Source organism: Phyllobates terribilis, unplaced genomic scaffold (genome assembly GCF_046119375.1).
Source record: "Phyllobates terribilis strain yellow unplaced genomic scaffold, ASM4611937v1 Scaffold_7__3_contigs__length_470593459, whole genome shotgun sequence".
Lineage (NCBI taxonomy): Eukaryota > Metazoa > Chordata > Amphibia > Anura > Dendrobatidae > Phyllobates > Phyllobates terribilis.
The window spans coordinates 290,892,622-290,915,232 of NW_027362767.1; the positions used below are offsets into that span (position 1 = coordinate 290,892,622).

At 44.1% G+C, this 22,611-nt stretch overlaps 1 protein-coding gene across 12 annotated transcripts in view; it reads left to right on the forward strand.

Annotated features, from left to right (window-relative positions):
• Positions 1 to 22,611, forward strand: part of DLG3 (discs large MAGUK scaffold protein 3) — a 363,030-nt gene that overhangs the window by 259,953 nt on the left and 80,466 nt on the right. For 7 of the 12 annotated variants that reach the window (XM_073640945.1, XM_073640947.1, XM_073640948.1 and 4 more), the window contains one exon: positions 16,752 to 16,905. In XM_073640945.1, coding sequence (XP_073497046.1) covers positions 16,752 to 16,905 — 154 coding nt within the window. Of the gene's footprint in view, positions 1 to 16,751; positions 16,906 to 17,084; positions 17,222 to 17,294; positions 17,590 to 18,232; positions 18,293 to 20,568; positions 20,586 to 22,611 lie in introns of those variants that run through there. The other 5 variants (XM_073640955.1, XM_073640954.1, XM_073640957.1 and 2 more) reach the window with 5 other exon arrangements.

A 22,611-nucleotide genomic window follows, 5' to 3' on the forward strand; every position in this document is an offset into this window, starting at 1 on the left:
CAAGCAGTGCAATACACCCCCCCCCCCCCCCATATGAAAAATACAATGACAGAAGTTTAAAGGGAACCTGTCATGTCCCCAAATGCTTCTAACCTGCAGATACTGAGTTAGTCTGCAGGGTAACAGCGTTCCAATACAGCGTTCCAATGTTGTCTGGCCGCCTTACTGAAAGTGCTACTACAAAGAGAAAATGAACTTTATTCCTCTGAAAGCTGATAACTGCTAGTCATGGAGGCGTGCCCGGAGCATAGTACATAGTGAGCAGCGGGTGTAAGCATGGCCCAGCACATTGATTGGCAGCTCACTCTTCACAGATACGCTGCAGAGCGAGCTGTCAATAAGCGTGCTGGGGTGCACTTACAGCTGTGGCACCCTGCTACAACAGGCACCACCACCAGAGGGAGCCCTGTTAGGGACATATATATATGGAGGGTGGAGTTGGGTAGGCAGTCAGTCAGTCAGAGAGTGTGCTGCCTCTGAGAGCAGTGAAGAAGCAGCACGTCTGCTGCTGTATTGAGGGCCCCGAGTGTGGCCGGAGGCGGAGAGGAGAGAGGAGTTGAGGGGACAGAAGAGCATAATAGGCTCACACTGAGTATACAAACCGGACACCGGGTCCGCGCCTACAGGGTCCCTTTTATACCCAGTAGGGATCACCGGCATACCAGGAGGACTACAAGTCCCTGGCCGACCTGAAGCTAAACCCATTACAGGACCAGGAACCACAAAGGCCCCGGCGCCCAGGGATAGTGATTTCCAGCGGAAGGTCCTACTACCAAGCGACAGGTGAAGAGAGCAACACGACACAGAAGCTAGGCCCAGTTGCAGGCTGGCCAGGAGCTTAGAGAGAGAGACACGGACCAGGAGGCCTTATACCCGCTCACTGGGGAGAAGTCCTGAAGTGCACCCTTCCTACCGAGTACCCTGGACCGCACCTGACATCCGCACCAGTAAAGGTATTGAAGCGAATCCCCGGTCTCTGTCAGTTACTCCTGCTGCGCCATCCCGACTGCACTACAAGCCCCAGCATCACAACCCACCATCAAACTCTACACTGCCCTGAGGCCCGCTCCACCTGGGGAGCTGTCCCATCCTAGCTGCCTATCAACTGCCTCAGAGGTCTGCAGCAGCGCTGGTACAAATTACCAGAAACCACAGGTGGCGTCACGGTCAAACTACAAATCCCATATAAACTATCCCCTTTTTGTTGACCGCCCTCAGCCACAGACCATGCCAGCCACTGTGACACATCTCTGTATGGTGATGGGATGTCATAACATAATAAATGTGAATGTGGCCCTTTGTGACACTCATGCTGCTGAGACCGTGATACACTAGAGTCAAGAAGTCTAGCAGATTTGGTCTTCATGCAGCTCAAGTATCACAATGTGACCACATACACTTTATTTTATTTTTTGTGATTTAGCATTGGCATACTGTGATTTTCAGCCATGCAAAAACTTCTTAACAGCAGCAGTTAGTGGTGTGCAGGGGCATAACTAGAGTGGTTGCAGTCGCACCCGGGCCCTGGAGTCGAGGGGGCCCAAAAGGACCCTTTTGACCCATAGAAGTAGACCATTACTATTAAAGATGTGTGATAGTTGGGGCCCTGTTGGAAATCTTGCACTGGGGCCCACAAGACTTAAGTTACACCACTGGTGATGTGAATATATAATCTCACCCCTGTAAGAACACAGTTCTGTTTTCCAATTAGGTGCTTTCTGAGCCAATGAGTTCAGGTTAAATATCCACTTGCTTTGGACATCTTTTTAATGAAATGTACTTTTTTCCACCCATGGATAACTATTTATAGACCAAAAAGATATACCCTTTATGTCACTGTTGTATATTTCTCTATAGTAGCATCAGAATTTGTGACCCTTAGGGTATGTGCACACTGTCAGTAAACGCCGCGGTCTGGACGCAGCGCACTTGCATTGTGTGCAAACTGCAGCGTTCTACATTACAAGCAAAGTGGATGGGATTTCAAGAAATCCCATGCCCACTATGCATCTCTGTGCACCTAGATGAAATTCATAGGAACAATAGTAGGAAGAACAATATATATCTCATATATCAATAACAATAGTAAAGTACTAAAATCCTACCATATATTAGGACTAAATACCTAACATATATTAGGACTAAATACCATGGCCAATCGCCATAACATTACCAACAGAAACGAGAAAAAAACGTTCTAAAGGCCATATTGTAAAACTACATTAATCTTTATTAGTATCAAAAGTCAATCACAGGGCATAGAAGTGAACAGAGCACAATGCAATAGGCTATGCATAGAGGCGCGCAGCATAAATACATATCCCCCTTACATATCCAGGAATCAATGAAACATGTTCAATATAAGAATGTACAAATATAAATCGATCTTAGTATAGTGTGTCACTCTTAAGGGTAGTATTGAACCACTTCAGTATGTGCAAGGCTGTATATACCCACATACTGGTCATCATTATAGAGTAAATCACTTGTGGAATAAATTGTTACTGTTAACACTTGTCCATATCTCTACCCACTTAATAAAAGGCTTACCTATAGTAAACAGAGAACTGGAACTGGTAAAGAATGAAGGGGATAGTTGTATGCTCCAAACTGCCGCGCGACCACCCCAACGCGCGTTTCAGAACCCTTCGTCAGGGGTCATACTGAATATAAATACCAGCTGTTTAAATAAGGGCATCGTGTGACTTCGCGGCCTGGAAGTGACGCATGCATCACCGCGGTAACCGCGATGCCAGCCGGCGTCCGCGTCATGTGACAAGACGCCAGAGTCACATGTGCACCACGTGATCCGACGTCAGAAGGCACAAGGAGATACGGAAAGCCGGCGGGGACCGCAGCACCACAGGGCGCATGCGTACAAGGCCGTGAGGTATGAGTGCTAATACAGATGTATTTATGTCCACATATACCACTTATGTCAATGGCAATAGGTCAAATATGCCAGAATGATGCCATATAGATATATATATCCCACAGCAAAAAGGACAAAAGATGGACATAGTATGTAAACAATACAGGTAGTATATAGATTATAATATTATCATTTTCCACTAACATCGCACTATATATGTAACAAGCAGTATTAAAAAGTCAAACATATACATAACATCAATGCAGTGTGTAGCTGATTAATACAGTTGTGAAATAACCATATAGCACAATATTAAATTAGAATTATCCAACATAGCATTCAGAGGACGTGACTATAAAGGCATGGTATACATGGATACAGCATGATGTCAATCACAACACAGAAGTCCAAACTTGATGTAATGGAAGCACTCATAATCCAAAGGCCTAGACGTACACGTGATATCTTACAATAGATGTTATGAATAAAATGATAATAAAAACAACATCATTAAAAACAAACTATGCACCGCCAGATGGACATATAAAGACAGATGTCATAATCGCAGAGATGGGCAATCACAGAAAGGGTGCAAAGCTTATATTCTCGTTTAAGCCGTTGGGATGAAGTGTATTAAGTGTCCATATCCAACGGGATTCTAGTTGTGCTAGTTTTTGACTTATTTTACCTCCCCTAATGTCAGTCGTTATGGAATCGATCCCTCTGATTCTAAGGAGAGCCATCACATTTATGATGAATCTTAAAGTGACGTGGCAGGGTTTTGAGCGTGGATGTGTCCACATGGTCCGATGCTGCAATAATGCCCAATATATGCTCACAGATGCACACCTTAAATTGTCGGGTGGTAAGGCCCACATAGATAAGCCCACATGGGCACGTGGCAAAATAAACTACGTTTTTAGTGGTGCATGTAATATATTTTGCGATACTATAGATCTTAGTACCACTCGAACTGAAAAATGTTTCAGTGCACTCCATATTTGAGGATGCTATGCAATGGCCACAAGGAACACACCCACGTCTCCTGCCAATGTCATCCAAGAATGTAGCTGGCGAGTTACCGACATAGTGGCTACGCACAAGGTGGTCACGCAAGTTTTTAGATCGTCGGGTGGCAATCGAGGGTCTATCCGATACAAATCGAGATATGATGGGATCCGCTTTTAGGATATGCCATGATTTGGCCAGTATTTCTTTAATACGCGGAAACTGAGAATTAAAGTTGGTAATAAACCTAACTTGTTCTTTATTATTACCATCATCTCTCGATCTGTATAACAGATCATGGCGAGACGCATGCCTCGCTCTATTATAAGCCCGCTTTACCATCCGACGGCTATAACCATGTTCATAAAATCTATTTTTTAGATCAATAGCCTGTCTCTCAAAGTCCTGATCCGTGGAGCAGATCCTCCGCAATCGCAGGAACTGTCCCACGGGTACGGATCGAATCGTGATTTAGATGTGCCGAAGAGGCATGGAGCAACATATTTGTAGATGTTGGCTTGCGATAAATATCTGTCTCTAGACAGTCCGAACTGTCCCTCCTCAGTTGTACATCCAAGAACTCCACATGATCCTTATCCCATTGATAAGTCAAGTGTACGTTGCGGTCATTAGTATTTAACCCAACCATAAACTCATGGAGTGATGAGATGGAACCCTGCCAGATCAGGAGAATATCGTCAATGTACCACGTCCAACTTTTGATACTAATAAAGATTAATGTAGTTTTACAATATGGCCTTTAGATCATTTTATCTCTGTGCACCTGCGGATCACACACGGACAAGTGACGTGTCTTTCCAGACCGTAGCATGTTAATTTCTCTTGTGGACTTGCTAGTCTCCGCAAGAGAAATTAGATCAGTGTAATGTATAGGATGCGGTGAATCCGCACGGTTCAGTGAACAAGTGCGGATTCACCTGCGTGCAGCGCTTTGGACGCAGCATAAAGTCTACTGCATTCAAAGTGCTGACAGTACGGATCGTGTGCACATACCCTTAGACCTCTAGGCACGTTACTTAAATGCTCTTAGTTTTATATAAAGTGATCTTTTGGTCCGACCTCAGTAATTTGCCACAACTACACTAAATATAGTAGTCACCCCATGCAAGAAGTGTGTCTGGGCCCCTCTTCCTTACATGGCAACAAAGTCACTGATAAATATAAAGATTTTTTTATTTTATATATGTACACTCCTCAGCATTGAAATGGCCACACCAAGAGGACAAGCCACAAGGTTATGCAAATCAAGGCAGTAAGAGGTGTCGCTAAGATCTGCAATGATCACATTTTCAAGCATCATGCTCAATGGCATGTGAGAGGGGCATGAAACCAGATTGAAAGCAAATTCTTTATGAAACTACAAAAATTAGATCAAGTCTTGTGGGGTGATCACTCTAGCAGATTGCAAGGTGCGTAGGCCGAGATATCAGCACTGTTCAGTGTTGTGTGTCCCAGAGGTTTGGTTAACTGGAATGACAGCAAGAGGTGCACAGAGGTAATCCTCTGCACGGACGGATAATCAGATTAGAAGAATGGAGAGTAGTGATCCATTCTGTACTGCACGTGAAAGTAGATGTCACATCCTAAGCCTAGGGCATGAAACACTATCAAAACCATCAGAAGGCACTTGCACGACATTGAGCTACGAGCCGGACATCCAGTTACATGTGTTCCATGGCCTCACATCACTGCTCTCAAAGGCCATCATGGTGCAGAGCAAGACTGCGATGGAGGCTGGAATGGAGGCCTATCATCTTCAGTGATAAATTCCGCTTTTGTCTTGGATGTAATAATAGCATGGATACCATGTGGGCAATGCCATTCAGATGCTCTCACCAGTGAATGTCACACTGGTCCTACTGCTGGGATAATAGTGTGATGTGGCATAATGTATGTAGCCAGACCCCTCTAGTCCTCATTTCAGGTACACTAACAACTTGGCCTTTTTCATTGATTTGGTCATGGAGCCAGTAGTACGGCCAATTCTCTTAAGTGAACCGTTTTACATGACCATGCCAGGCCTCATGTTGCTTTCGCTACTGTGAGCAGCCTGTGTGGCCTAAATGTGCTACCATGGCCTGCAGCATCTCCACACTTGTCTCCCATTGAACACATCATGGATGTCCTTACTCAGCAACTGCAAAAGGAGCTGCCAGCAGTGGATTTTGATGATTTGTGTGCATTGATCATGGCAGGAATTTCCTCAAAGCCATAGCCCTGATGTTGCCAGTATGGTGAAACATGTTGGAGAGGCAGATAGCTGACAATCTTTTAAGTTAACATGAGCGATGGCATACCTTAATAACTGTTCAATAATATAGTGTAGGAAAGCAGCCACACTATATAGCAATAATTCTTTCCTATAGGGATCTATTTGGATAGAGATTAATCTCCCTGTTAGTTAGCAAGCCAAACATTAGTTATGCCAATCACATCTTGTTTTTTAAGTATTTAGTATAGTATTCCTTTAAGTACAGAAATAAGTTCTATTTTAACATAGTCTTTAATTAAGGGATTATTTTGCCTTTTGGCTATTTTGTAAATAAGCAAAAATAAAAATTGGCTGAGGCAGGGAGGGGTTAAACATCTAACAAACATCACTCACATTGTTCTACCTGAAAAATAATGCAGTGCTCAAAAATTAGGATTTATCTGATATTAGCAGTCCTCTATTTCCGAGTGGATTAAACTGTTATGATCTTTCACACCTTCACTCAAGTGTAGGTACTAGTGATGAGCGAGCATGCTCGTTTAACCCTTTCACCGAACATGCTCGGGTGCGTACCGGGTATCTTCGGTGTGCTCATATATTATGTTTGAGTCCCTGCATCTGCATGATTTACAGCTGTTAGAGAGCCTGAACACATGCAGGGATTGCCTGTTTGTTAGGGAATCCTCACGTGTTCAGGCTGTCTTACAGCTGGAAATCATGCAGACGCAGGGACTTGAACAGAATATACGAGCACACCGAAGCTACTCGGTAAGCACCGGAGCATGCTCGGTGAAAGGGTTAAACGAGCATGCTCGCTCATCACTAGGAGGTACAAAACATGCGTCTAGTTCTCCATAAATCCACACCCGATCAACCATCTAGTTTCAGGTGCATCCCGTCTCACTTATCACAACATAAGACAGAAGGGGTGCGCGTCCTCCCGATAGTTATGTGAGGGTCGTGATGACATTCCACTCGTCCTCCAGTCACTCCAAATTAAGGCTATGAGCATGGGTCAACCATTCAAAGAATGAGTCAGGCAACAAGCTGGTTCAAACTCAGAGCACGCTCAAAAGACTACTACAGACAACGTTCTCAGCAATGTTCTGTGTTTATTCCTACATACATAAAACTAAATACACTACATAATGGGGAGGGGAAAGGGGTTGTCCGGGGCGGGTAAGCCATGAAAGTCCAGTGTCTGGCCACTCCTGATTGGTCCACATCTCCTTATCTCAGTCTCTGGGCAGATATTGCAGCCCTCAGCTTATAATCTTGTTTCGTTTCTCTGAAATAAGTCTTGGCAACACTGGAACTGTCTTAGTTTAAGTTTCGATTTGAGTATTACATAGCAAGGAAAGCTTATTGTTATAAGACACAAAATGGTGGTTAGTACATTAGCAAAAAAGCGTATAAAAGTTACAAATATATATATTCTCTTTTACCCCGACATTCCCCCCTAAACACTAAGCTTTCCTTTGCTTCGGGGCCTTTGAGACTGTCCATGTGTGGGGAGAGGGGAGGTGGATTTCTTCACCCAATCATCTTAGAAGCTGCCCCCTTATGGGACGCCCCCAGACAATCGAGCCCTATCCTGGGTGACACATGGAGTTCTCCCAACTGTCCCTAAACTAAATCTCTCAATTGGACTTTGTCATGGGGGGGCTGGTCAGGCTTGTTCAAAGGAGTGTATTTCTCCATATCTTCTCTTGATTCAGAAAGGTCCCGGAGGTTGGGACAGCATTGGTTATAGCTTTCCTGTTATAAGGGGACTATGCAGCACAGGACCACCAGGCCCAATACTAGTAGACCTCCCATTACTAGACAAACTTGTTGGAGGAATCCCTTGAGCCCTCCCAACCAACCTGAGAAGGAGGTATCTACCCCTGTGTGGTAGCTGTCCACCCTGGGACAGACAGTAAGCATATGGAAAGGATATAGAAGAAGGTAGTCATCTTTTATAGACTCGCTTTGTCTCTCTTGCAGTGGGAGGCGTGAATCCAGGTGCTCTTGCCCTCAAGCTTCAGAGCCGTCAGGGTGGTGAGAAGCACAATGTACGGTCCCTCGAACTGCGGCTGGAGGCAGTCTTTCCGGACAAACTTCTTCACATACACTAGATCGCCTGGGATGAAATCATGTACTGCATCACCTGTAGATTCTGGGAGAGAAGCAGATACTGGAGAGCGGGTGTTAGTCAATTCTCTAGACAAGGCAATCACAAATTTTACCACTCTATCATGTGTTTCAGACAACTCTTGGGGCCTAATCTCTCCTATCTTGGGTGGGGTCCCAAACAAAATTTTATAGGGAGTCAGCCCATGTTTGGCCTGAGGAGTGTGTGTGATATGATACAATACTATGGGGAGTAGGTCGGGCCAGGGGAGGGGATGATCTTAGGTCATTTTCAAGAGCTGGGTCTTGAGTGTGGAATTCATTCTCTCCACTTTGCCTGAACTGGCAGGATGGTATGGAGTGTGGAGGCCCAAATCTGTTCCCAACATGTTCCAGAGTTCTTCGTAGATATTTGCTGTGAAAGCTGGTCCTTGGTCCGATTCTATGACTTGGGGAACTCCAAATCTGCAGGCAATTTCGGTGATCAGTTTCTTGGCTGTGACTTTAGCAGTCATGTTGACAACCGGGTAGGCCTCGGGCCAGGCTGAGAACATATCCACGGCTACCAAAACGTACTCCTATTTTCCTGCTTTAGGCATTTGGATATGGTCGACTTGTATTCTCTGCCAAGGGTAGTCTGGTTTAGCCAGGTGTTGGAGAGGGACCCGTGCCGTACACGTTGGGTTGCAGGTAGCGCAGACAGAGCAGGATTTTGAGTATGCAGTCACAGTGGAAGAGATTCCGGGTGCAAAGTACAGTTTCTTGATACATGCCAAAGCTTGATTCTTTCCTCTGTGTGTAGGCCCGTGAGCCCATGCTGCCACAGCTGAGTACATGCGTCTAGGCAAGCAAGGCTTCCCATCCACTTGGTAAAGAGTCGAGTTGACCTTTGAATCTTTGCGACTTGCCAGCACGGCTCCTGCCGCTTTCCATTGCTTGACTTCTTCAGTGGGGGGTCTTCCTTTGTTCCTCACACAATTTTTCTTCAGGCATCCTGACCCCCCTGGATTCCACTCGTGTCTCCGCTGGACTTGTATGGTCTTCCGCCGGCTGTTCTTTGGCTCTTTGCTCTAGTGAGCGCCACAGCTACGGTTTGCAGGGTTTCCCCCATCCCTTCTTCCTTTTCCTGCCACTTTGATGACACATTCTCCACTGCTGCAGTCTTGGCTGCTTGGTCAGCCAGGTGGTTGCCCCTGGCTTCCCTGGAATCTAGTCTTCCATGAGCCTTGACCTTGATAACAGCAACCTGAATGGGTAGTTCCAGGGCCTTCATTAGGGCCTTAATTCATGAGACATGTTTCACTGGTGTACCTGCAGCTGTGATGAATCCTCTAGACTTCCACAAGAGTCCAGAATCATTGCAAATTCCATGTCCATACCTGGAATCGGTATATACATATTCGCCTTTGTTCCTGCTGCCAGGTGGCAGGCCTCTGTGAGAGCCACAAGTTCAGCTTCTTGTGCAGACATGTATGGTGGTAGAGCTTCAGCCTTGAGGACTGTTAGGTCCGTTGTGACAGCATATCCCGTGTGGAACTTCCCTTGAGGGTCTGCGAGCGGATGTGCCACCATATTCTCTGGAGCAGAAGTCTCTTCCTGCAAAATTTTTATACAATCATGAGGTTCCACCAATGGACCTTCACCCTCTTCACCTTCCCCCCTAGAAGGTGGAAGCAAAGTGGCAGGATTGATAGTCAGATATCTGGTAAATGTTATATTGGAGGGCAACAATAGGGAACACTGCAGCCGCAGGTGTCTTTGGTTGGTTAGATGTTTCGGAGATGTTTGTTGCAGAACAGCTGAGAGATCATGGCCGGCCTGTATAACTAGATCATGTCCAAGGACGATATCAGCTGACTTGTCAAGGAGGATGTGAGCAGCGTGGACCGCTTTAAGGCACGTGGGGGCAGTTCGGGCGACAGGGTCCAGGCGGGCTGAGTAGTAGCCCAAAGGCCGATACTTATGATCATAGCGTTGTGCTAGAACTCCAGAGGCATGACCTTCCGATTCCGAGACAAAAAGGTGAAATGGCTGAGTATAGTCTGGTAAGCCCAAGGCCGGGGCAGAGACAACAGCCTGTTTAAGGCGGTCAAAACATAGTCTGTGTTGATGAGAAACACGTGGATCTTCAGCATGAAGCCAAACTGAGCCTTCATTCTTGAGACAGTCGTACAGAGGTTGCATGAGCTTTGAGGCATCAGGGATCCATTGCCTGCAGTAAGTGATGAGGCCAAGGAAAGTCTGCATAGCGGAATAGGTGGTTGGGAAGGTGATATCCATGATGGCTTGTTTTCTTTCTTCAGTCAGATGTCTAGCACCTTGTGATATACAATGTCCGAGGAAAATGACCTTGGGCAGACACCATTGGACTTCGCCTTTCGAGACTTTACAGTTAGCTGAGTGAAGAAACCAGAATAGGGATGCTGACATCTCTGGCAAATTTTCTTCAGTGCCGCAGAGTAAAAGATCATCCACATACTGTAGAAGGGTGACCTGAGGGTTCTCTTGAACCCATGGCTCCAGAATAGACTTCATAGAATGAGTGAATTGGTTAGGAGAGTTCTGGGCTCCTTGTGGAGTCCTGGTCCATGTAAGCTGTGCTCCTTGAAAGGTGAAGGCAAAAAGAAACCACGAATCTTCATGTAAGGGTATACTGAAGAAGGCGTTGGCCAGATCTAACACCGTAAACAAGGTGGCCGTTGGAGGCACCTGAGACAAGAGGGTGTTTGGGTTGGGTACCACTGGAGTTTCTAAAATGGTAGCTGCATTGACGGCTCTGAGATCCTGAACCAACCGGTATCTTGGAGGCTCTCCCGGAACGGTTTTCTTTTTTACAGGAAAGAGGGGTGTATTGCATGGAGATACACATCTGACAAGGACTCCTGATTCCAGGAGCGAAGCGATTTGGGTACCCAAGCTTTGTTCTTGTGCAGCCTTGAGGGGGTATTGTGGCAACCGTGGGTACCTGTGTCCAGGCTTGAGGTGTACTCGGACCGGGGGAACCTGCAGGAGGCCGACGTCCTCTGGCCCACTGGACCACAGAGAGTGAGGTTGTATGGTCATCATCATGAGAGGGAAGGCTTTAAGAACACAGCGGTCTTCAGTCCCTTGTTCGGAATGAGGGTCCCGCAAAAGAAGCTCCATACCATGGTTTCCGAAGGTAATTGTTGCCTTCATCCGCTCTAAGAGATCGGCTCCCAACAGGTTGACAGGGCAAGTTTCAGAGACCAAGAATCTTGTGAGTACTCCGGTGAACGGTCCTGCAGACACAGGGACTGTGAGTGGAGAGGAAGTATGTTGGCCTTCCACCCCAACACAGGTGAGGGTATCCGGTGATAGGGATACAGAAGGAGGGAGCTGTGCAGAGGAAATGACAGATGTGGCCGCCCCAGTGTCCACCAGGAACTCCAGTGGTTGATGGTCCACCTGTAAAGTGACAGTCCCACAGGCGGCCGTGGGGTGCGTAGCCGGGAAAGTGGACACTGGTTGACCGGGCCGTCATTGGCGTGGATGAGATGGTTCACGGGAAGGTCCATGGTTGTATGGACCGTCACGGAACGACCGGTCATGGTACTGTCTGCGGGTTGGACAGTCTCTGAGGATGTGGTCAAGGCTACCACACTTCCAACACAACATTCGTCCTTCAGAATCACGAGATTGTCTTCTGTTTCTAGATGGTCCCTTGTCATCTCTTCTGTCTTGTTTTCTATATGTGGGAGGAGTATCATCACCTGTGCCTTTAACCATTACCCACTTGATTCCATGTTGGTTGCCAGGGGGTGGGTAGCTTTCTTGAGCTTGATATACCATGGCAGGAGCGGTTTTCTTCTTTGGCTTAGTATCCTTTTCCATTTTTAGCATTGATTTTTGGAAAGCTTTAACGATGTCCACCGCGTCGTTGAAAGAAGAAGAACGAATCTCGGGCCGTACTCTCAGGACTTCATCTCTGAGAGCGTCTTGTAGGCCATCTACTAGGGCCTGAACCAACAGGGCGGCCTGCGTCTTGACGTGAGGACTGTATCCGAGATCCTCAAAATGCATGCTGAGTCTTGCAGCATATCTTTCCACAGATTCATCAGGGTCTTGTTGAACATCTTATACAGACCCAGCTTGATCTGACAAGCGATCCTGAGCCCAGGCTTTTAACTGTTTCATGTATTCTAGGCCGGATTCATACGTACTAAGAGATCCTGCTTTTGTGGAATCCATGGCCTTCTGAAAGCTCTCCGTTTTCGGCTAAGTGAGCCTGGCATTCTGCAGCCAGAGTAGAACCAGCAGTAAGGGAAATTTTGCGAGCCAATCCTCCAACATGGCTCATACAGGTGTTTGCAGGGTTGACTATGGCCCCCACCCGATGTGTAAGGATGTCACCATAGCCTATTGACAGAGTGACAGGGCGTCCTGATGGGTCTACTAGATTCCGGGAGCGGCAGGGGTCCCAGACTTCTGAGGGGCTGGAGGGTGGGGTTCTTTCAGCAGTTGCTTGGAGCAAGGGCCGGAGTACGGGTGAAGGATGCCATAGGAGACGTATGGGGTAAAGGAGGGGGGGGGCTGGAGTATCTTGAGCCCATCCCTCATCTGGCTTCGTATCGTCTTGAGTAACAGTATGTTGGCGGAGGGAGAGCAGTCTGGCCTGAAATTCTGGGGAGTTGAGGAGGATATCCCCAGGGTTGTGGGTGACTCCCATAGGAAACAGGGAAAGCGTCTCAGCATCGTGGACTGGAGCAGAGGGTGTCACATTAGTTTCAGATGGGTGCTCTGGGACTGCGGGCTTTTCCACCTGTGCTGGTGGCTGGTAATATGCACCGGACGGATCTAGTAGTGGATATAGGCCGGATTGGGGCTTTCCGGGCCTCCCACAACAAGTAAGAGGTGTAGCAAGATGGCCGTGGGAGGGAGGAGTTAGAGTGGAAGTGGGATTGTTCTTGGGGGCAGGGAAAGGTGTAGTAAGATGGCCGTTGGAGGAAGGAGGGGGGAGTGGGGGTGGGATTGTTCTTGGGGGCAGGGAAAGGTGTAGTGACAGGCATCAACGGGGTTACGGCCAATTTAGGGTCACATAACAAATCACATTCTGCAGCTTTCATGCATCCGAACAAAGGCTCGGCATTCTCTGTTCCCCCCTGCACCATCTACTCTAAGATGTGCCTGAGCCTGGTGCAGAAGTCCTCACCCAGCTTTCCCAATTTCTGTGTAACACATTCTTTCTACACTGAAAACTAAAGCCTGCCTGTACTGGATAAGCTTATCATGTTATACAAATTCCTAACATTCTTCTTGCCTTCTTGCCTTCCCGTAACTCCACTAATTGGCTTAACTCCCACAGCAGCATTCCGCAACTTACGAGATCTTTCAAATTTGAATATACGCAACATTTTCTTATAGAATGCAATGATCTGTCGCGACTCAGATCACTGGTGCAGTCCACAGGTCGCCACTCCTCAGTGTAGAGCACACCTCAATACACTGATGAGATAGAGACACCTCAATCTAACTCCTTTCCTAGCCTTGAATGGCGACTTTACAGTGCGACTCACCACGGCACCCTGACTACAGGTCACCACCCGTCAGTGTAGAGATACCTCAATACACTGATGAGATAGAGAGACACCTCAATCTATCTCCTTTCCTACCACAGCACCACCCGACAGTGTAGAGACACCTCAATACACTGTTTCCTAACCTTGACTTTACAGCAGTCTCTGTGTTAGACGAAGAGCACTCCTCAATTCGTCACAGATTCTGACAGCACAACACCTCCTTATGAGGTTTCTCTGTATAAGACGAAGAGTACACCTCAATTCGTCAGATTCTTTCTCCCTTACACTACAATTCAGGAATGCTTTGAAACCTCGACTATCAGTTACGGGAGGCAGCTATCTAAGAAAAGTACAGTGACCGGGGGAGGAGGTGGTGAGCACGCGCAGGCATGCGACGTCACTCGTTTTAACACTTGCTGGTTCAGGACGTGGTGCGGGACGCCTGAGGTCTCACCACTCGACCGATCACCCACCCAGATCCAACCTGACAACCCAACAGGAACCGCTGCGGCTGACACACAGGCAAGTGAGACATATAAAATACATCTCAACTTACCGTGTTCGATGGAGGTTGATCAGGCCTCAAATTCAGCCACCGCGGTCACCACCAGGGAAATCAGCGATATGGGTCCGGGAGGGCGGCGTACCGCTAGCCACGCCGCACGTTGAGCGCCATTTGTGAGGGTGGTGATGACATTCCACTCGTCCTCCAGTCACTCCAAATTAAGGCTATGAGCATGGGTCAACCATTCAAAGAATGAGTCAGGCAACAAGCTGGTTCAAACTCAGAGCACGCTCAAAAGACTACTACAGACAACGTTCTCAGCAATGTTCTGTGTTTATTCCTACATACACAAAACTAAATACACTACATAATGGGGAGGGGAAAGGGGTTGTCCGGGGCGGGTAAGCCATGAAAGTCCAGTGTCTGGCCACTCCTGATTGGTCCACATCTCCTTATCTCAGTCTCTGGGCAGATATTGCAGCCCTCAGCTTATAATCTTGTTTCGTTTCTCTGAAATAAGTCTTGGCAACACTGGAACTGTCTTAGTTTAAGTTTCGATTTGAGTATTACGTAGCAAGGAAAGCTTATTGTTATAAGACACAAAATGGTGGTTAGTACATTAGCAAAAAAGCGTATAAAAGTTACAAAAGTATAAAAGTTACAAATATATATATTCTCTTTTACCCCGACAGTTAAGCTCCATGGAAATTAGTTTACAACAAGAAAGCTATTATACTCATAGGATAAAAACTTTTTACAGTATGCAAATAAAATTATGGTGAGATCAACTGCCAGACTGTTTTGCCATTACGGCTTCTTCCAAGGATGTGACCTCCACTACCTCACTTTCTGCTGAAATAGTTCAAAACACCAATCTCTGTATAATTATCAATGCCATTAAACATTCCACCACCACCGGTGGAAGGTGTATACAAACTCCACTCATGGAATTCTTATGTAAAAAATTTTTAGAAATCCAATGGAATTAAAAGTACAAATAAAAATGAAATAAATTCATGTATACATTTAAAAACCGATACTCTAAAAACAACTTGTTAAGGAATTAATTGAATCTAAATAGGACATGATTTTATGCTGACACTCCATGTTTTGATGGGAAAAAAAATACCATCCGTGCTTTGCAGGGCATTGCTCTACTTATCGAACGCCTTCTGCAGGAACAGAAGTGATCCCTAAACTGATAGCGCTGGACAACAAAGTCCTGCCCCTTATTGGCCAAGCCATGCCCATTACACTGATAAACCTCACCCCTTAAGTTGTTACTGAACAAAACACTTTTTTAGAAAAGAAAAAGCAAAAACTAATCAGACAAAAACAAACAGCACACCTATAAAATATGTGGCCAGAAAAAAACACTGAAATTATCTGTAAAAATTGATCATTTTATTAAACTTATATTAGAATTTACCTTTACAAATGTATCTGACCATTAAGGATTAAATATGTTAATGAGGCGCTCAGTGCACACTTGGCGTGGCCAGAACATTCAGTGCACCTTCCCACCTGCCTGTTTTGCATCTATCTCTTGTCCTCTTCTTCCTTGAGTGACAGCTCGCCATTACAGGAGCCAGAAGAGGCAGAGTTAGGCCACGGACACACGTTCAGTATTTTACATCTGTATTTGTAAGCCAAAACCAGGAGTGGGTGAAAAATACAGGGTGGTCCGGTCTGAGGGGGTGTTGCTCTTCTTGGTTCAGCACCTCCCTTCTTGCGATGCCGTCGTCCTTCTTGCTTCGAGTGGTGACACATCCCTACGTCATCCACACAGTCTCCCCAGCATTGCGCTCCTGCACAGGCTTACTTCTCTGCCGTGAAGAGGGCAGAGTAAAGTGCTGCAGGTGCGCATGTGCAGAGACGGGTCAAAGAGCCCCGACACCTCCGCACTGCAGTGTTGTACTCTGCCCTAAACAAGGCAGTGACGTACACCTGTGTAGGAGCACGATGCCGGTGACACGGTGTGGATGTCGTAGGGATGTGTTATCCACACGAAGCAAGAAGGGAGACGTCAGACTAGGACCAGTGACGCCCATCAGACCAAAAAGCCCTGTACGTGAATATATTAAAAGGTGTTTTTATTTTGTTGCAGTCCAGATTGGGGGCTTATATACAGCATATTAGAATGCTGTATATTAGGGCTGAAAGGTGGTGGCCTTATCTCATATGGAGCAAACCTGGTGACAGGTTTCCTTTAAGAAAAATGACTGGCCACTCTGGATTACTCCATGAGATTACTCTTCTTGCTCAAGAAATTAACCATATGCTTACCAGTTAGTTACATGCATATTTATTTCTTCTTTCATTAAGCACAGCTGACTAAATTCTATCATGTGATTATGCAAATTGTGGCAACCATCATTCTGTCATGTTCTTCCAATACTATTGTAGTCTGTCTATCCTAGGTCTTTGCTTGTTTATATGGTTATAATTTACCAATGGAATTTGTCTGTCTTTTTGATTTTCCAGCTTTCACTGTTGATAATCACATAAGCCATAACTCCACTCTGGGAGGATACCTGAGCAGCGTGGAGAGTAAATCTCCTTATCAGCCCCCTCAAGTCACCCCATCTAGATACTCTCCTGTTCCTCGACATATGCTAGGAGAAGAAGACTTCACCAGGTGAGACAATGAATCCTAGCGTAGACATTCTGATCAAGACCGTCTCCAAATAGCATTGTGATTACTCTCCAATTTATCCTCATAAATGAAGTAGAAAAAGTTGTAATTCCATTAGTGAAAGCTATTGTCGAGTGTCACATAAAGAATTCAGACAGTTTCGAAAGAGAGTAACTCAAAACTGTGTTTGACAAGTCAGGACAGGAGTGTTCAAATAGTGACAGAAGGCAAAAAATTCAGTAGTTCCCACCTCCCACTTCAGGCTGACACAGCCCAGAAGGGAACGGTAGAACATGGAGTCTGCAGACTTTATAGCCGGGTGAGTTTATTGTTCACTGTTTATGCACAGTACAGATGAGTAATCATTTCGATTGATTGATTGCATGTGAAAAGCAGGAAGAGGGCGAACACTGAATGTAGCATACGGCAAGTGATCTGTGAAGGGAAGCACAAATGGCACAATGCTGTTTCACCGGTGTTATTTGGTAGAGAGCGAACACAATGCACACTGCTTGAATCAGGATGACGGGAACCTTCAAATTGCATCCTAAAATGTACCTGATCCGATCGTCAATAGACATTTTTCCAGTTATTTGAAACCTAATGGGGGAAGTTTGTCATTGTATCCTGCATGGAATTTATTCTTTTTATGACCACAGAGGAGATATTAGTAATTCCTACTAACAGGTAAGAAGCCCATCATAACTTTGTAATGCTAACGTGTCAGTATTTAGCAATCTGAAATATTTCCAAGCAAATGTGACCAAAAAACTAGCCAAAGAAATCTGTGCTTTGGCCATGACCTAGACTGTTCTCCTGTGAATTATATATATATATATATATATATATATATATATATATATATATATATATATATATATATATATATATATATATATATATATATATTAGAATAGTGAGACCCTCGTCAGGGCTTACTGCAGGGATCCTGCTAGGATAGAAAGACTGAAATTCAGAATAAATCGCAGCATGATATTTAATTCCTCATTTTGCATTAAAAGCTCAAATACTGAGAAACATAAAATGCTAGGAGTACGGACGTCAAATACATTAAATGAACTTTGTGAGGCACAAGGGGGCAGTAGTGCTCAGATATCCAGCGTTCCTTGTCTGTACGCGCGTGATTTATGATCTCTAGGACAGTGAAATGGAGATTTAAAATAGCTATACTTACTGATCACGTCCCGATCTTGGAGAGCTTGGGAATATATATATATTTTTTTATAATAGTTATCATATAACAAGGACACTTTCACTTTAAAAAAAAAAAAAGGAGCCTGCTCAAAGTTCTGTTTGCAGAAGGAGGAAACTAAGAAAACCAGGAAAGGGCTTAGAAAGACAACACAGTCAGTGGGACAAGAGGGTTGGCGTAAGTATGGCAAACATGCCTAAGGGGGACATTATTAATCATATACATTGTTGGTACATATATCGTTACATATTTACTGATAACTATTGCACACTGTTCACATTCATGTCCATTATTTGTCCCATCCCTTAACATCAATGACGTCTTAGATTTTGGGGGGTGGTCTCAGACTGAGTGACAGCCATCTCTTATGGGCACTGGCAGCAAAATCTATGGGGATGGTCACCCACTCTCACTATTCTGCATCATCTGTCCTTATGGATACAGATGTGTAGATATCTTTGTCATAGTAACTATTACCTGCTAGCAGGCTTGGACTGGCCCACCGGAGAGCAGGAGAATCATCCAGTGGGCCACCACCCTCTTATGTGAGCTGTACTTGGCAGTATATATATGAATCACTATGCACAGATAAAGGCGGCATCTTATTCATGTAACAATCTACCCAGTTCATTGTTATATACATTTGTGATTGAGGATAATGTCAAATTTGCATGTAGCTGAAAAGCGGGGCCCTGGAGTTGGTTACTGGTGGGCCCTTGGGTCCCCAATCCAACACTGCCTGCTAGTACTAGCATTCTTCCAAAATCATCACATATATCTGTGGGGAAAGTTTACGTAGGTACATGCAGCTGCCACATATCCTGTGATATTGCACTTGTATTACTGGATTGGGAAAATTAACTCTTAACGAGCCAAGTGCTGGTTTTCCCTCCAGCAGAGCTTGGGGACAGTCAGATTAGTTATATACATTAGTCATCTAATATAATGTGTCTGGACAGTTTAACCCTTCCACGATCAGCCTAATTGCACTACTTAGATTCCTATCTTGCCCAACCTTTGAAGCTTTAGGTAAATGGGCAAACAAGGGCCAAGAGCAAGGTTGGGAAATAGTGAAAAGGCAGCAATAAATTATTAAGGTTGTTCACTACTTTTACATTAATAACCTTATCCTTAGGATAGGTCATCAATATAAGATCAGTGGGGGGTCCAACGCCCAGCACCACTTATATTGATGACCTATCCTAAGGATAAGGTCAATAATGAAAAGTAGTGAAAACCCCATATAAACAAAGGAATCCAGTCAAAGACACCATATATATAAATTAAGTGTAATATGTACAGAATAAATACAGAAAAGGTCTATCCAATATACTAGGATCCGATCTGGCCAGGCAGTACAGTTTGAGCAATGAATGATTTACAGATCAGCAATTAGAAAGATTTTTTCCCAGGTAATGACATCTGCTGTGACCTTGCTGCAGTTTGATCACATAGCAATAAGCTGCCATATTGTAGGCCATAAAGAGGGAAACTGAAATAGGGATAAGTACTGTGACTGTCAAAAAGGCTAAACCTATAGTATGGATGCATGGTGTGTGTATTTGATTTGTGTGTGTGTGTATATATATATATATATATATATATATATATATATATATATATATATATATATATATATATATATATATATATATATATATATATATATATATATATATATATATATATATATATATATATATAATATTACATACACACACACCTGAGACATCCAGGAATTTTTGTAAGAGGTGGTCTGTCCCTTTTTGTACTTTAGCAGAAACCGATTCCAGCGATGTCACTTATTGGACTGCTGTCGCAGTTTTGATAGAGTCCCTGTTTTCTCTGCTGCAGATCTAGCAGTTCTCTAAATGTTGAATGGTGTATAACCCCGCCCACACCACTTATTGGCTGCTTTCTGTGTACACTGTGCATAGGCAGAAATCAGCCAATGATTGGTGGGGGTGGGGTTATACAGAGCTCATGAATATGGAAGACTACATGGCAGCAGGTTTATTAGTTTTGTAGTGATAATCCCCTGCTGATAAAATAGGAATTTTATCAAAACTACATCAAGCATCCCAGTAAGTGACACATCGCTGGAATCAGGGTCTCTGACTCTACATTATGCTGCTCTCAGATTACGTGGCAAAAACCTGGAGACACATTCCCTTTAATGACCGCTTTCTAGTCGTCTGCACGGTGTAAAATAACTAAGCTTTGGTTATCATAAAGTGTGTGCAATACATTCCAGCATAGAACACAACCTGTTGTACCTGATAGAAAGGGGTGAAATGTGACACTCTGCAGTCCCATACATGTCATGTGTGACGCATGCCTACTCAATGTATGTCATTCTTACAGATAAGATGTTGAACAAGCATAGCTGTCATAATGGCATGGCTGTCACTTCCAGCAGTATCCTGCCTTTTTGGAATTTATAGTACTTATGCCATAGATCTATACACATGTAAGTGACTGTGTTGCATGTTTGATGGAGTCTGGCAGTGAATTAATAACCAAAGACACTTTATGCCGATCCTCCTATATGTCCTGTTTCTGCACCTACCTCCTGAACTCCAGTTACATCGTAACCTTTTTTTTTTAATAACTGTATTATGTAATTAGACTGGATCATTGACCTAAAGGAAGACTGAAAGGAAGGTTTCGTTGGGAGACTTAAACTTATATTATGACCAATTCCAGTTAAACCTGTTTTGCAAACCTCTAGTTTCAGAGATGAATGCTGGGAATTTAATATCTGACTTACTCACACATAGACAGGATAGTAATTAGTTTGTTCAAGTGCAGAACCTTCCAAATCTAAAAATAAAACGTTGTCCATTGAAGACTTTTCTGGGACTGAGGATCTTCTAACTCATCAAAGTACCCACATATTATATATGGCCATTATTACCATTATTAACTGATACCTGAGGCCTGGCATCATGTGTTCTGCCGAGCACGGCTGCCTTCTAAGTAGTATGTACTAAGAACCTGCTACAGATTTACTGAATACATTATGCCAATCATCATGTAACTCTCATGTGCAAACATCTTACATTGCACACACTGCTGTATGCAATTTTATTAAAAGCAATTAAGAACCTTCAGTTTCAGACAATGTAGCTTCTGGTCAATTATTGTATCTGACTTGTTCATTCTTGAATGACTGTTTAGATTTCTGCCTTGCTATTTAAAAAAACAAAAAACAAACAAAACATTCATAAGAAATAAAACAGTTATTCATCATTAATTGACCGCACATACATGAAATCTGTCATTATCAGTACAACCTATAGCTGACTTTCCAGAGAGGTGGTACCAGACCTCAGCGGATGAGACCACCGAAGATACAGAAAGTCCTCGATATGAAGTAATGGAAAATATCTCTAGGATATTTGGAACCATTCTCCGAATGTTCACACTAGCGTATAAAAAATCGTTCAGATTTTCATCCAGAAGATCGGACAATTTTTTTTTTTTCTCACTTGTCATCCATATAGAATCTGTTTTTTTACAGCAGCTATTAATCATTTACAGGACCGTGAACAGTTCCCTATGTTACAGAACTGCAATGTATCCGTAAAAATCAGATGCCATACTGTGGCTCCATACGGCATCCAAGTTTTTTTAGTTTTTACACCCCCATAGTCTTGAATGGACAATCTCATCTGATTTACAGAAGAAACTAGCGCTCATCTGCACTGCCCCACAGAATAACATTGGTCAGAGTGCTGTCCGTTTTTTCCACAAATGGCTCTTGGACTGAAAATAAGGTGGTGTGAACAAGCCCTTACAAAGTGAAATCAGAATAAGGCCTTTAAAGTGCACAGACTAAAAACTGGCTTTGCATATGTCTCGGTGGTGTTCGTATCCTCAGTGCCTAAAGCTGGCAGATTAAGACGGGGCCAAAGTTTAACAAAAAGGGGCTATATTCACAGTTACTACTTATTTACAGACAGGGTTCCCCTTTAACAGTTTTTGTTCAAAGCTTAACTTTTTCTGTTCACATTAGGATCATTAGGTAATAGGCGGATGCTCATATCCTAATTCATCTTGAACACAATAAACACTATTGTTGCAGTCACTATTAGATTTCTGACCCTCGCGGGCAGTTGTATAGATTTGTGTTTATGGAGGTGTAGAGAGCTGGTGGCTCCTGAGCCAAAGCCCCCTGGGGAATGAGCATGTCACTTCTTTTAAGAGCTTCAGGGTTTCAAAAGAAGTGACATAAGACGGAGCAATGTGCACAATGTCATTTTTTTTTCGGAATCCGCCTGAAAAACCCGCTGTTTGCACATACCCTAAAGCTTCCTTTACTCATAGTTTCTTTGCAACATTTTTTTTTGTTTTAAAAGAACACCATGATTTTTTATTTTTTTAAAATTTTTACCTATTGATTTAAACACTATCTAGCCAAAACATTTTTTTTGCTGCAAAAAAACTCCAAAAATGCCACAAACAATTAATATTTTTGTAAAAAACACAAATGC